Source organism: Lolium perenne, chromosome 2, assembly GCF_019359855.2.
Source record: "Lolium perenne isolate Kyuss_39 chromosome 2, Kyuss_2.0, whole genome shotgun sequence".
Taxonomy (NCBI): Eukaryota; Viridiplantae; Streptophyta; class Magnoliopsida; order Poales; family Poaceae; genus Lolium; species Lolium perenne.
The window spans coordinates 310013625-310028382 of NC_067245.2; the positions used below are offsets into that span (position 1 = coordinate 310013625).

At 43.7% G+C, this 14758-nt stretch overlaps 3 protein-coding genes across 3 annotated transcripts; 1 reads left to right on the top strand and 2 right to left on the bottom strand.

The window, feature by feature from the left end:
• Positions 1-443: 443 nt before the first annotated feature.
• On the top strand, positions 444-2743 carry LOC127336864 (endonuclease 2-like). Its single transcript, XM_051363731.2, has 7 exons — positions 444-651; positions 767-938; positions 1545-1637; positions 1729-1961; positions 2075-2142; positions 2237-2307; positions 2411-2743. Exons 1-7 carry the CDS (start codon positions 541-543, stop codon positions 2530-2532), a joined length of 870 nt encoding a protein of 289 aa, XP_051219691.1. The 5' UTR covers positions 444-540; the 3' UTR covers positions 2533-2743.
• Positions 2744-3031: 288 nt separating this feature from the next.
• Positions 3032-8788, bottom strand: LOC127336862 (putative disease resistance protein RGA1). Its single transcript, XM_051363730.2, has 6 exons — positions 8726-8788; positions 8469-8586; positions 7140-8183; positions 4467-6593; positions 4223-4341; positions 3032-3642 (listed from the first exon to the last, which is right to left on the bottom strand). The coding sequence occupies exons 3-5, from the start codon at positions 8178-8180 to the stop codon at positions 4312-4314; spliced, it is 3198 nt and encodes a 1065-aa protein (XP_051219690.1). The 5' UTR covers positions 8181-8183; positions 8469-8586; positions 8726-8788; the 3' UTR covers positions 3032-3642; positions 4223-4311.
• Positions 8789-9307: 519 nt separating this feature from the next.
• On the bottom strand, positions 9308-12313 carry LOC127336861 (uncharacterized). Its single transcript, XM_051363729.2, has 7 exons — positions 11830-12313; positions 11656-11714; positions 10563-10622; positions 10367-10436; positions 9812-9881; positions 9688-9714; positions 9308-9597 (listed from the first exon to the last, which is right to left on the bottom strand). Exons 1-7 carry the CDS (start codon positions 12214-12216, stop codon positions 9548-9550), a joined length of 723 nt encoding a protein of 240 aa, XP_051219689.1. The 5' UTR covers positions 12217-12313; the 3' UTR covers positions 9308-9547.
• Between the last annotated feature and the right edge of the window lie 2445 nt (positions 12314-14758).

The window sequence follows — 14758 nt, forward strand, 5'->3', positions numbered from 1 at the left end:
TTTGAAATGGGGGAAATATCGCCCCAGCTTCTGCACAAAGGATGCACACGGCTTTTTTTATTAGATTATTCACGAACCTTACAAGAAACAATACAAAAGACCAATCTCAAAGCAACCTTACTATACCTACAGTGGTATGAAGAGGGTGACAATACACCAACTCACATCAACCAAAACTAAATGGCAGATAGCGAGCGATTTTTGTTCCGTGCCACACATGCGAACCACGCCGACCAATTTACAGACCACGACTTCAAGCAGGCCGGGAGAGACGGTCACATAGCGCCGCAAGCAACCCGGCCACCTTGTGCTCACATTTAAGTAGAGCTTCCTTGTGAGTTCCAAACTCCTCGCAAGGCATCCGGATCAGAGAAGGAATCTGCCAAAACGCGGTCGTTGTCTAATTGGCTAGCCGGCGCGCGGGTGTATAAATAGAGGAGCAGTGCCGAAGGTAGACGACACACAAGAAGGAAAGCAACGCACCAACAAAGAGATATAGCGAGTAGCTAGAGAGAAGCTAAGCTTGCGTTGAGCTACAGGATGAGGCTGCTCCTGCTGCTCCAGGTCGTGCTGGTCGCGGCGGCGGCGATGGCTCCGGCGGCGGAGGCGTGGGGCAAGGAGGGGCACTACATGACCTGCAAGATCGCCGATGTAAGCTAACCGACGATCATTTGTTTGTTAGGTAGTAGCACCACCGACGCTCGAGGTAGAGGGTTATATATGCTCTGTTGGGTGATCGATCGGGCTGGACAATTTGTTGGTGCAGAATTTCCTGACGGAGGAGGCGGCGACGGCGGTGAAGGGGCTGCTGCCGGCGTGGGCGAACGGGGAGCTGGCGGAGGCGTGCTCGTGGGCGGACTCCCAGCGGTTCCGGTACAAGTGGTCCAGCCCGCTGCACTTCGCCGACACCCCCGGCGACTGCGAGTTCAGCTACGCCAGTACGTGCTCACCTCGCCTCGCGCTACCTCCTCTCCTCTCATTCTTCAAGCTACCTTTACCCGTGCAGCCGTGCTTGCTGTCAACCTGCCAAGCATGCACCCGATTTTAGCTGGGTTTTTTTTAAATGCAGAGTAACATTCTATCTGTGTTTCGGGGGTGAAACATGGCTGTGTTGCATAGTTTGGCATTGTTTAATTAGATTTTTTTCTCGATGAAGACCTGTTTAATTAGATAGTGTTACTAACCTAGTAACAGCATGTCGCGATCGGATCGACGTTGGGTGCTTTGACTTTGAGCTCGTGCTTAATTAGAGGTCCATCCTGACACGTTATTTGCCGTGCTCGAGTGCAGTCCTAGGCATACACGTAGCTCACGTCACGTTCACTCGGCTGTTGAAGCAACCCACATCCATCTGTCTGGTCGGTAGCTGTTACAGCTAACCGCTTGAGAGAAGAGAAAAAAAAAGGCATACACCGTCCCTCGTTGATGGATCTCAGAGGGAATATACGGCTTTGGGCCGGAATCATACTGTCAGTTTGATAGAGTGAGCTAAATGCCAATCATTTTTCTCTGTGCTTGGAAGCTGACTTGTTAATCTTGGACAGGGGACTGCCACGACACCAAGGGGGAGAAGGACAGGTGCGTGGTCGGGGCGATCAACAACTACACCGCCGCGCTCAAGGACTCGGAAAGCCCATGTAAGCGTAATTGCTCATCGATATACCCTTGCTCGCGAAGTTCAGCGTCAGTTGCCATGCTTCTTAACACGCGTACTGCTGCTGATACCAGATGATCCGACGGAGAGCCTCATGTTCCTGGCCCACTTCGTCGGCGACGTGCACCAGCCGCTCCACTGCGGCCACGCCGACGACCTCGGCGGCAACACCATCATCGTCCACTGGTACACCAGGAAGGGCAACCTGCACCACGTGTGGGATGTGAGCGTCATCGAGACGGCCATGAAGGACTTCTACGACAACGACCAGGCCACCATGATCGACGCCATCCAGCGCAACATCACCGTACGTATAACCTACTAATCTACCTTTCCACTGCACGATACTGTCTTGCTCCTGCATGGCTGCATTCCATATATGAACCGCTACTTCAGCTTAATTTCACCGTCTCCTTTCAGGATGTCTGGTCCAACGAGGAGAAGCAGTGGGAGGCGTGTCGTCTCCGGACAAAGACCTGCGCTGAAACGTAAGTTCACCATCATCATCCATCAACTGCCTGCCATTGCCAAGGTGATCGAAATATACTCCGGCATAGTATGACGGCTGAAGGTGAATCGCAGGTACGCCAAGGAGAGCGCGCTGCTGGCCTGCGACGCTTACGAGGGCGTGGAGCAGGACATCACCCTAGGAGGTATAATGACAAACTAATCAATCACCCAAATCAGATCTTCTGATCGCTGTTTCATGTGAGGAGGTTTTCTTGGGATTAAAGTACAGTATTAAACTTCGTGCAGATGACTACTTCTTCAAGGCGCTGCCGGTCGTCCAGAAGAGGATTGCCCAGGGAGGCGTGAGGCTCGCCGCAATCCTCAACCGGATCTTCAGTGAGAAGAACGGCAGGGTGCAGAGCAGCTGATACATCTGATTACGTATCAGTAGAAACTAAGGAGGAACAATATGTGTGACCCTGTTGCTTCACAAAAAATTCAAGATACCACGATTAGATGTGTTATCCATTCTTCAAAGCGGCTTAGAGTTGCCGCAGTTCTTCATTCGCGATACATGTACCACTACCTACATGATGATGTATTGACACCATTGTATCCTACTCCTATTATTCTGGTTTACTTAGAGTTGCCGCAGTTCTTCATTCGCGATACATGTACCACTACCTACATGATGATGTGTTGACACCATTGTATCCTACTCCTATTATTCTGGTTTACTTAGAGTTGCTGCAGTTCTTTTTTTTTTAGGGAAGTTGCCGCAGTTCTTCATTCGCGATACATGTACCACTACCTACATGATGATGTATTGACACCATTGTATCCTACTCCTATTATTCTGGTTTACCATCCAGACTTATGTTTTTTCAAAAATGGGCACTTTATTAGTTGCGCAATAGATCCGGCCTCTGCATAACTGAGATGCACACAGCCGCACACAAATTCGTTACAAAACCACAAAAGGGTTCAAAGATAAAAAAAAAACACAATCCAAAGAACAGTAACAAAGACTAGCTAGGAGGGTCTAGCTGAAGGTCACGCTGCCACCCATGTTAGGAGAAAATATCCAGAATTATAATGTCCTCCTTATAAATAGGCGATGACCTAGTTAGTGTGAAGAACACTTGAGAACCTCTTACGCAGCAAGGTCAGCGACTCTGCATAATAACAGTCTGTCGTCTGCCCCGTCTTCTCCTTCTCCCCTTTATGAATTTCTATGATATTCGGTTACAAATCAATGTGGAATCTAAATTCAATTCTTCTGGCTATGCTGTAAGCTTCACATTTTACATCCTAGTTTTCTTGCCAGCGAGCATCTCCACAATCTGGCTATCAAAGATGTAGCTGTACAACCACTACATATGGAGTACAGGTGCAACTTGGCGTACAACTCCTCATCACATCACCGAAGTTGCATTTTTGTTTTTCGAAAAGGAAAGTTAATTCCCCTGCCTGCACACGGAGGTTGCACGGATGCACACTTGGCGTTAAAATGGGCCAGACGAAGAAAGTAAAGCCGCCTGCAAAAGTAAAGTAAAAATAAACCCATTTTTAGGGGCGCTTTTGTGCTTAAATACTAGCTGAATATTAAAGTTATCGTGTAGCTTCATACTGGAACACTACTCATTGCCCAAAACTAGCACTAGCAAGCTGAAGATTGTCAAATGCATTCTGAATTCTCGCTACATAGCAAGGTCTCATAAACGTTAGCAGGTCTTGGCAAATAAAATCCGTAACATATACCCTTTTTAGTCCTTAAATACAGATTTGAAACATAATTTAATTTATAAAAAATAGAAATAGGAAAAATAAAATTTTACTGGGTACTCTGCAAAAACATAATTGGCCACATCAGCAAACTAACGGTCGCTGTGACGGAGTGATCAAAACACTCGCGCGGGGCAACTTCGTGACCCAGAATTCATGATTTGCAAGTTCATGACCAAAACACACATCCGGGGCAACTTCATATACCAAATTGGGTTTTCTCTCTCAAAAAATAACAATCAAGGATGGGCATATAGCAATGTTATGATCCAAAAAAAATGTAGAAGACTCAAAAGTGGAAAAGGCCAAAAGAGTAGTAGTAGAAGAACATACATATCCTTGTATTGCATTTGCATCGCATCCTCAGATATTCTTGTCACTACTACTTCCTCTTGACAAGTTACGGCCTACTTCTCTTCATTTTAATCCTCTTCACCCCCCTCACCGTCATCCTGCCAAGCAAAATTAAACACCAGGAACTATATTCAGCTGCCTCTAGCATATAAAGAAAACTGAGATGGAATCAACTGGAGGAGATTTATTTATATCAGACAGAGGCAATTGAACTATATATTACCTGCAGATTTGGCTCGATCTTTGTATCCATCTTGTAGGGTTTGCTTGTGTAAGACAGGTGCATTCTATTGTTGTCATCATCTGCATAAGCCTCGACATGCTGGATATGGCTGAACTTGTCCCACTCAGGGCCAGATTCTCCAGCAGCCATGGAAGTGAGTATCTCTGCTCTGCAGTACAGCAGCAAATAGCTTGGCTTGACAGTATGCAGGTAAAGTGGGAGTTCTTTCTCTCCATAGCACAGCTCAAGTTCGCGGAGTGCAGTCATCTCCTGCAGCGACTCGAGCTTTTCGCAGCAGCTGATCTCAAGCTTTTCCAACTTGGGAAAATTGGAGATCCTAGTCAGCTCTGGTAATTCAAAAAGGTCAAGCTCAACTACAGAAACAAAGTTCTCAATAGATTCGAGGCGCTGGAGTTTGTATAAGGTTAATGTTTTCAAATAACTTGCATGGAAAGCAAGGCCAGGTGGAATACACCTCAATTTGCAATCTTCAATATGGAGTTTTTCCAATAGGGGCATAGCTTTCATTTCCTCCTCCCATTCCCACTCCTCCCATTCCAACAGTTCAGATAAGATCATTTCGTACAGTCTTGGAAACATAGCTGCCGGCTGGGATGAAGTATGGTGACGTTGCCCGTAGGACTGCACGAATTCAGGGCCAACACACTTTATTGCTGGAGCACAACTGAACTTTAGAAACTCCAAGCATGGGAGCTGACACAGACCATTAGGGAGTTGGGTACAGCAAACCAGGTTCTCTATTATTAGTATCTTCAAGCTCTTGAGGGGCGCCGGTGCTGTGGACATTATCCATCTTGGGAGCTGACGCCCAAAATATCCATGTATGCGAATATCTTCTATACAAGACGGAGGACAGAGCTTATCAAACACCTCTTTAAGTATTCCTTGATCCTTCTCAGAGGCTCCATGTTTGACCAATCCATCATCCTGTAGTCTACTTCTACAGTATAAGATCATCACAGAAAGATGCACCTTCGCACCAAGCCTAACCTTTGCCGCGAATGAGGCATTAGATACATTCTCCAGACCCACTAATCCAATCACCCTAAGCTGGGAAAGAGGCCCAAGCTCTTCCAAACTGCACCAATCACCATCCATGTGGGCAAGAAACCCATATAGTGTCCTCAAATTTGTTAGAGCACGAAAATCCCTAGGCATACTTTTTACACATGTGCCATCCATGTCAAGATATCTCAGTTCTCGTAACTTTACAGTACTATCAGGAAGTTTGACGATATTCTTACAACCATCAAGACTAATATGTTGCAAGAATTTCATCTCGTGAAGGTTCTCTGGCAGGCTTTCTATATCATTGCATCCTTCTACTGTCAAATACCTCAAATGTTTGAGCTGACACAGGGATTCAACCAACAAGCCAAAATTTGATGATTCTACATGTAGAGTCCGTAGACTAGAAAAGCTAACCAAGGAATCACCAGGCTGAATCTTCAAATTCCCAATAAATATTATGAATCTTAACGATTTCTGATCTTGTAAATTTCTCCATTCAAATTCATCTGATTCTACTCCCTGGGTTTTTATAGATAACCTAAGAAACCTTTGCAAACTATGTTTACTAATAGCTTCTCCGTTGTGAGCTACTAGTGCTTCATCTTTAGTCATAAAATGAGCAAATGAACAAACAACATCATGCATGTTGCAAATATATTCGCCGATACATGATGTATCCAACTCTATAAGGTTCCTTGATATTAGCTCTTTATAGTACTCGTTTCCTAATTCCTCCAATATATCAGAGTCCCCATGAATAAACCCTTCAGCAATCCACATGCTAACAAGTTGCATATTATCTAATTGTTTGTTTTTAGGCTTTAGGGAGAAGTGCAGAAAGCATTGCTTTAAACAAGGAGACAAGTCCTCATAGCTAAGATATATTGCATAGTTTAGCTCTTCCGGCATCCGAGAGACTGACCATATAGCATCATGTAGAAACTTTTCCCAATCACGACGTTCTTTCCCCTTCTGACATAAGAGTCCTCCCATCACTTTTATGGCAAGTGGTAATCCATCACATTTTTCTATAATTTGCAGTCCAATATCTTTTAGCATATCAATCGCGGGATCACTTTTCTCCATTCCGAGTACCTGCAGGTAGAGTTAATAGGGAACACATAAGATATTAGTGGCTATTAGACGGTCTACTTAATCAGCTAAATCATAAAATTATCCATTGAATAAAAATTATTTTGTACATGATGGGTCAATGCCTCCTTCTCTGTCTTTTTACGACATAAAAATGATCTGACTAGCTAGTTATCTCAGCACATACCAGAGAATTGGACACTGAAACAGCCATACAGGTAATTAATTCAGAATATCCAGTTAGGGGATAGTTTAGTTATCTGGAGAGCTAACTAGAACTTTAAGGTCTACAGCCATTGGAAAAAAGAAAATTCATCAAGTTTAGTGTGGTGGTTATACAAGCAGTTAGTGTTGTGTAGACATTTGCATCTGTCGGCCTATTTAAATGAGTATGTTAATCAAACAACAGTGGACATACATAGTGACGCATTAAACACTAGGATCAATTAAGGCAGTAAGCACTGAGAGTACATCAAAGTATCATGATGTCCCTTGTTAGCTGATGTATAGATTACTATTCACTTGAAATAGAGTGGAGGTTAAAGGCACCTGCTTTGTGAGCAACAACCAGCCATCTTCAGGCCCTAATTTGCTGACATGGTGATACGGTTGCACTGCCCTCATGCCTCGTGCAACTGCATCATATCTGGTGGTGATGAGGACTTGGCTACCAGCGGCGCCGTGGCTAAAAGGAGCGCTTAGCAGGTTGTTCCATACACTGGTATCCCACATGTCATCCAACACAAGAAAGAACTTCTTGTCCCTGATGACACTCACAAGTTCTGGCCCAAGTACAGCTTTATCTTGAGAGATTCTTACAGATTCAGGAAGTTTTCCGTCGGCAGCAGTGATGATGGCCGTCCTCAGTAGCTCAGCCCCATTGAACTCCTGTGTGATACTCAACCATATCTTCTTGGCAAACTTGCCTTGGATGACCTCGTCGTTGAAGACGTTCTTGCTGAGGATGGTCTTGCCGATCCCACCAACACCAACAATGGCAACCACCATGCTGGTATCACTCTTCTCAGTGACCTCCTTCGTGAGCAGCTGGATAATTGCTCTTGTGTCGTCTTTGATCTTCTCTCCAACCACGGCAGACCGCTCCAGCAGCGGATCGGTCTTGCGATCAACAAGCAGAGGGTGGGTCGTATTCCGGTCTTGGTAAACTTCCAGCTTGATAAAACTGAAAGTAAGAGCCCTCTCGGAGAGTCCATCCAGCTTCTCGTTGAGCGCTTGGATGCGGCTGCCAATGTTGTGGGCATGGAGAGGATTACGCATGCAGAAGAGCAGGGGGTTAAGGCACCCCATGTCCTTGGATGGACCCTGCTCCATGACCTTGAGCTGACATAGGTCGAGGATGTTGGTGACTTCGTACATTGTGTGCTTCAGTTCCACTAACCAACCCTGCACACGCTCGTCGGTGATGATCTTTCTTTCGGAATCTGAAAGGAATTTCTTGAGGTCCGTGAGTGTGAGACTCAGTTTGTCGATCTTGCCGGAAACTCCGATCAGCTTGGCCACCTCTTCTTTGGTCATATCGGCGATCATATTGACGACATAGGATGTCAAAGCCGACAAAACCCCCTCCATTTGCTGTAGAAAACAAGCATGCAAATAAAGTATTCGTTGTTACTACCATTCACACCAGCAATCCCATGCTAAAAATATGTCCATGGTATATATGCCAACCATGGAAACTAAAGATAATCAATTCAATCACCACTCACCAGAGACTAGCATTTTGTAGAGAAACAATAAAACAGGGCTATATATATGCAATGCAACAGAGGAGATCATCCCTTTTGGAGAGAAAATCAGCTACGACGAAACGGAAAATCAAGCTGTAGTTTTCAGTGGTGGAGCTGAAATCAGTTATACCTTGAGGTTGAATCAGCTAGAGTGATGAGAGATAGATCTTCCTTGTCCTTGCTTAGAGCAACTAGCGCTCCCTGATCTTCAAGAAGTAGCCAGCGAGTGAGAGACCCTTGGACAACAGCTGCAAGTGATTCAGATCTAGTCAGGTAGTACTATATCTCAAGCAATCATCAGCACCATCCCTTGTGGAATAAAGGTCCAGCTGGGGAATATTAGTCAGTTATGGAAGCAATTAAACAAAGTTTTTAATCTTACTTTACCTTAATATTCTCAGGCGTGCACGTGCCCCTCAACCAAGTCCAGGAGGAAGATGAAGGTAACGAACTTTTAGTTATTCCCCCCTCACTTTGCCGGCGGCGCCGGCGACGAACTTTTAGTTATTTGCTTGTGAGGGGGAGAAGGCAACGAACTCTAGCGTGTGTGAGGGAGAGATGGGCCGGACTCGGGCTGAAACATCTTGGGCCATATCTGGCTCGCGCTTCATCCTTTGGTTTCGTCTGTGCTAGTTTTGATTAGTTTTCTTTTAACAATCTTTGATCGGCAGACAAAAAAAATTAGTTTCTTGTAGGTTCGTTCCTAATTGATGATGTATTTTTACACTGCAATGTATGTTCGTATTTCTGTTTCATCATTCAAAATAGACAGGAATTTATACCGGAAGGACTTCACCACTATCAATCATGCCAAAGAACATATAATTTCGTTGTTATTGACTTATAGGCGATAATTGACCTTTGGAATGAACTAACTAATCCTATTTGTAAGATATTCATACCATAATCAAGCATAACTATGATTTTTCATGGAATGGAAACAGAAAAACTATCCTATTCATATATGTAATGTAACCAGTGGATTTACTGAAATCTCATCTTAAAAGACAACAGTTGATACAACTCAATACAAGTAAAAGTGGACACAACCTTCTTCCAAACAAATCCAAGAAAAACGACATCAAGTTAACCAATGAAGCCAAAAGCTTCATTCTTCAGCACGAGATCACTGGAAGCGCAAGACCACGGTAGATTGCAAAGTCGCAGCACTGCTCTGTGAACCCCGTGTTTGAGAATGTTGAAGTGGTGTTACAAGAGCTTCAGACCACCAGTAACATCGTCAACCATGTCAGCCGGCCCTACAATAGAATCAGCAACGATGTATTAGTTCACTAGAGTCCCCGCATACTGATAAACATGATAGACTCAAATGCATTCATGTTACTTACCAAGAATAGCCATGACTGTTCTTGAATCTACAGGATTGCAATGCAAAAAAATCAATCGAAAGCATAAGCAGAGAGAATTAAATTGGATCTTGACAATTGTACAATTGAAGACTAGAGAACTCACTTGGTGCAATCTGTGTTCTTCCAGCATCAATGGTAATGTGAGTTGGCAGATTCAAGGATTTTGCTCTCCCCTATACCCAAAAGTAAATTTAAATTTCATGGGAACTAGAAGAATAAATCGGCAGAAAAGCAAAATTATGCCAAATGATAAGCATGTCTAAGAAAAAAATATAAACTTAACTTCTGTTTAAATACAGTTAGGGGTAAAATAAAAGATTTCTCTAAAAGGAGAACAAAAGAGTATAAGGCCAAGTAAAAATCAAATGTTTCATTTTCTAAGAAAAGGAGAAGGAACAAAGTTATTGGAGTAGTTTAGGAAGGAGATTCTCCAGCAAAATGCCCAGTTTTTTTAGACAGAAATATATTAGATAATAATACCTTATCAGGCAACTGTTTGGAAAGGATATTTAAGTTACTAATGGCTATGACTGATAAGAGCAAAATATTTAATTGCTGTTTCGAACATGTTTTTTTCTGTGTTACTATCTGTTAATACCCCAAGGTAATTTCAAGAATAATGAGCTAGTGCTCAACAAGGCAGAATATTTATATTTACTTGTAAAACAAGCATATCTTCCTCGCTTTCTACTTTCACAACCACCTTCACTTGCCCACACCTCTCCCACCTGCAAAACATAAACATTAAAATAAATGAAATTTGGTTTCATTTTTATTATCTCTGTGACAAACTAATATATCTGATTATACAAAATACGAGCAGCAGAAAGTATTTATTGATCATTTAACAATACCTTCGTAATGACTTTGGTGCTCTCTGTTGGAGTTTCTTAAACAAGCCCAGTGTTGCATGGCTGAGCAAACAGAAAGAGGAAATAAATAGCATAATAAGCCACCACAACTCCCATGAAAACATAACAAATACATGCAAAATAAAAACATCATAACTAATCCATTTCTGAGAGTGCTTATGCACTTAGAAGCAAAGATAAACATGGTTTCGTGATTGACATGCTATGTTCCACAGCTCCTTGACAATATGCATGTAAACATGATTAACCTAATACAAGTTCTGCAGCAGGCCTATCATTGTTCAAAGATGTTGAAACGTCTTGCAGAATACAAGCAACCACCTGGTAATAGACTGTTAGATTAATTTCTTGTTCTAGTTAGTACAATTAGGATCGAGGAATGTCATCATAATGGTGAAGAAAGCATTTAGTTTGGTAACTACATTTTCCTTCACTGTCTTAAGGAGCTCGGGTGGAAAATCTATTGGCTGGTTGACATGGTAACAAAGATAAACATTTGGACATCGCAACTCACAATAAATGTTCCCACGGTTATTTGGCAGAACGGAGTATGAATGCGAGGAAAGTTGTCCTTGATGAAGAAACCTTGCTGGTGCAAGTGTTGTGGCAAATGCTAATACCATGTTTTTTTTCCCCAAGACAATAGACAAATCCTAATTTTGAATAAGGTGAGGCCGGCACCTGGTTTTATCAGACAAAAACAAATAGTCGTTCACGATACTATGTCTGTAGGGTATATCTGAAGGACATGACACCAACTATTAGAAAACAGTGGTGTATAGAGCACAGGCAGCAAGATAGATTAAGGTTCAGTCACATGGCACTGGCATGACCAGTTTGTGATTGCAGTTGCATTTTCATTCCTGACAGACACATATATGGCATAAATAGGATGGCAAAATCATTTTAGACCTTATTCCACTCACATGAATTGTCAGTGGTGACAACAATATAAATTCCAAAACTGGTACTTCAACGGTTCAGCCCAATATTGCGAAGATGGACAGGCTTAACTTTAGACCGACTACTAACCACACGGTAACTTCAGAATCCTGATGAGTGAAAAAAGTGTTACCTGCATTGTGCGGCGATTTTCCCCTTCCCCATCTTTAGGTCGTTCCTGACCACGAGCACCTACACACCACGGAAACAAAACCACCGGAATCAATCTCCCTTTCTCTCTCCCCCGCATCAAATCAAAACACTTAACAAACCGAGTAAACGGAGCACTTCACCCCAAGGGCAATACCATTTTGAAATCCTCTATTATCTTGGCAAGGTTCTCGATCTCCAGGGGTGCCTTGGCGGTCTGCGCCTGAGCCCTCTCGGCCTCCCTGGCAGAGTCGGACTTGGTGACCACGTTCCTGGACCAGAAGAGCAGCCTGAGCCCGGTCCGCTTCCGCGCGGCCGCTCGCTTGGCCGCCTTGCCGCGGCCGGAATTTTCGTCATCATCTTCCTCCGAGTCTTCCTCGGAATCGTCGTCCCCGGAAGCGGGGGCGGCGGCGTGGAGGGGGAGGCGGGCGAGCGCGAGGAGGTAGCCGAGGGCGAAGCAGCCGGCGGCGCCCGCGATGGCTGTGGCGGATAGGGGGAAGGAGGCGGCCGCGGGGAGGGAGAGGACGGAGGCGGTGGCGCCCATCGGGGTCGCCGTCGCCGGTGGCGGCGGCGGCGATGGGGGCGGGAGGGGAGCTGGGGAGAAGAGGAGTGGGAGGTGGTTTGGGTTCCGTGGGGTTTGGGGATTGCTGGTTTTGGGGAGGTGATTATGACATGTGGGACCCACGGTGCAGTCGGTCACTAGGTTACTATGCTGTCGTGCCGCCCGGGTTTGGTGAAAGTGACGCAAAAATAACCTTTTTATGAAACTATAGCACAGACTGATCTTTCGGGTAACTATTTCATTCATCTAATCTTTTTGTGTGGCGTCCCTTTCATGAGCGTCTAATACGTCTCCAACGTATTTATAATTTCTGATGTTCCATGTTTGTTTTATGACAATACATACATGTTTTGCTCACACTTTATAATGTTTTTATGCGTTTTCCGGAACTAACCTATTAACAAGATGCCGAAGTGCCAGTTCTTGTTTTCTGTTGTTTTTGGTTCCAGAAAGGCTGTTCGGGCAATATTCTCGGAATTCGACGAAACAAAGACCCAGTATCTTTTATTTCCCGGAAGACCCCAGAACACCGAAGGAGAGTCGGAGGCGGGCCAGAGGGCCACCATACCATAAGGCGGCGCGGCCCCAGGCCTGGCCGCGCCAGCCTATGGTGAGGAGGCCCCAGGCACCTCCCTGCACCGCCTCTTCGCCTATATAAGCCCTTTCGACCTAAAAACGCGATACCGATTGACGAAACTCCAGAAAGATTCCAGGGGCGCCGCCGCCATCGCGAAACTCCAATTCGGGAGACAGAATCTCTGTTCCGGCACGCCGCCGGGACGGGGAAGTGCCTCCGGAAGCCATCTCCATCGACGCCACCGCCTCCGTCATGCTCCGTGAGTAGTTCTCCCATGGACTACGGGTTCTAGCAGTAGCTAGTTGGTACTCTCTCTCCCATGTACTTCAATACAATGATCTCATGAGCTGCCTTACATGATTGAGATCCATCTGATGTAATCGGTGTTGTGTTTGTTGGGATCCGATGGATGATACATTATGATTAGTCTATCTATAAAGTTTGTGAAGTTATTGTTGATGCAATCTTGTTATGCTTAATGCTTGTCACTAGGGCCCGAGTGGCATGATCTTAGATTTAAGCTCTATAATTATTGCTTAGATTGTATCTACAAGTTGTTTGCACATATTGTTGTCCGGAACCCGAGGCCCCAAAGTGACAGAAATTGGGACAACCGGAGGGGAAGGCTGTGATATGAGGATCACATGTTTTCACCAAGTGTTAATGCTTTGCTCCGGTGCTCTATTAAAAGGAGTACCTTAATAGCCAGTAGATTCCCTTGAGGCCCGGCTGCCACCGGCTGGTAGGACAAAAGATGTTGTACAAGTTTCTCATTGCGAGCACGTATAACTATATATGGAAAACATGCCTACATGATTAATAATCTTGATGTTCTGTCTTAATTCTTTCAATCCTATCAATTGCCCAACTGTAATTTGTTCACCCAACACTTGTCACTTGTTATTGGAGAGTTACCACTAGTGTAGATTGCTGGGAACCCCGGTCCATCTCTCATCATCATATACTCGTTCTATATGTCATTGGAAGTAGTATCAACTATTTTCTGGTGTCATTGCTTCTGTGTTACTGTTACTGCTGTTGTGTTACTATTACTATTGCTCTCATATTACTGTTGCTTTCACATCACCCCTGTTACTAGTGCTTTTCCAGGTAATGAATTGACAACTCAGTTGTTAAGGCTTATAAGTATTCTTTACCTCCCCTTGTGTCGAATCAATAAATTTGGGTTTTACTTCCCTCGAAGACTGTTGCGATCCCCTATACTTGTGGGTTATCAAGACTATTTTCTGGCGCCGTTGCCGGGGAGGCATAGCTCTACTCATAAGTTCACCTGGGGAGTACACTCTACCTCTCTCTTGTTTTTGTTTTATTTTATTTTGCTTAGTTTACTTTTATTTAGATTATTTGTGCTTAGTTTATTTCTGTCTAGTATTATTTTTCTTAGTTTACTTTTGCTTAGTTTCTTTTTGTCTTGTTTTATTTTTATCATATATCCAAAAATCCATAAAAATTTGAAAAACCTAAAAATTAAAAACCGTTGTTATGGAAGAACGCATAACTATGTTGGAGCTTATTGAATTATATAATAATTATAGAGAATCAAGAGCGGGTGAAGTGATGAGTGCTGTGATAGAAAAATTGAATACAATTGCTAAAATCTTGCTTAAACGCCATGATATAAACTGTTGCTCTCAACAGGATACTAAACATCTGAAATTCCAATGTGGCTTTAGTGAAGAAGTTTTAATTATGAACTACAATTGGAATAACTATATTCATCTTGGGTTCGAAGAAGTAGAACAATTTATCATATTTATGGGAGCCTCTGAGATCGAATCCTTCATGTCTAAAAATTATGAAACTTGTGTTGTTTGTAAGGACCTTAAAGATTATGTCTCTTCTATCCTTAATTTTTGCATAGAAAGTTACAGCGATAATCCTTATATCATTGATTATAAAGAGAGACTCATTAATGCACAAGAATGC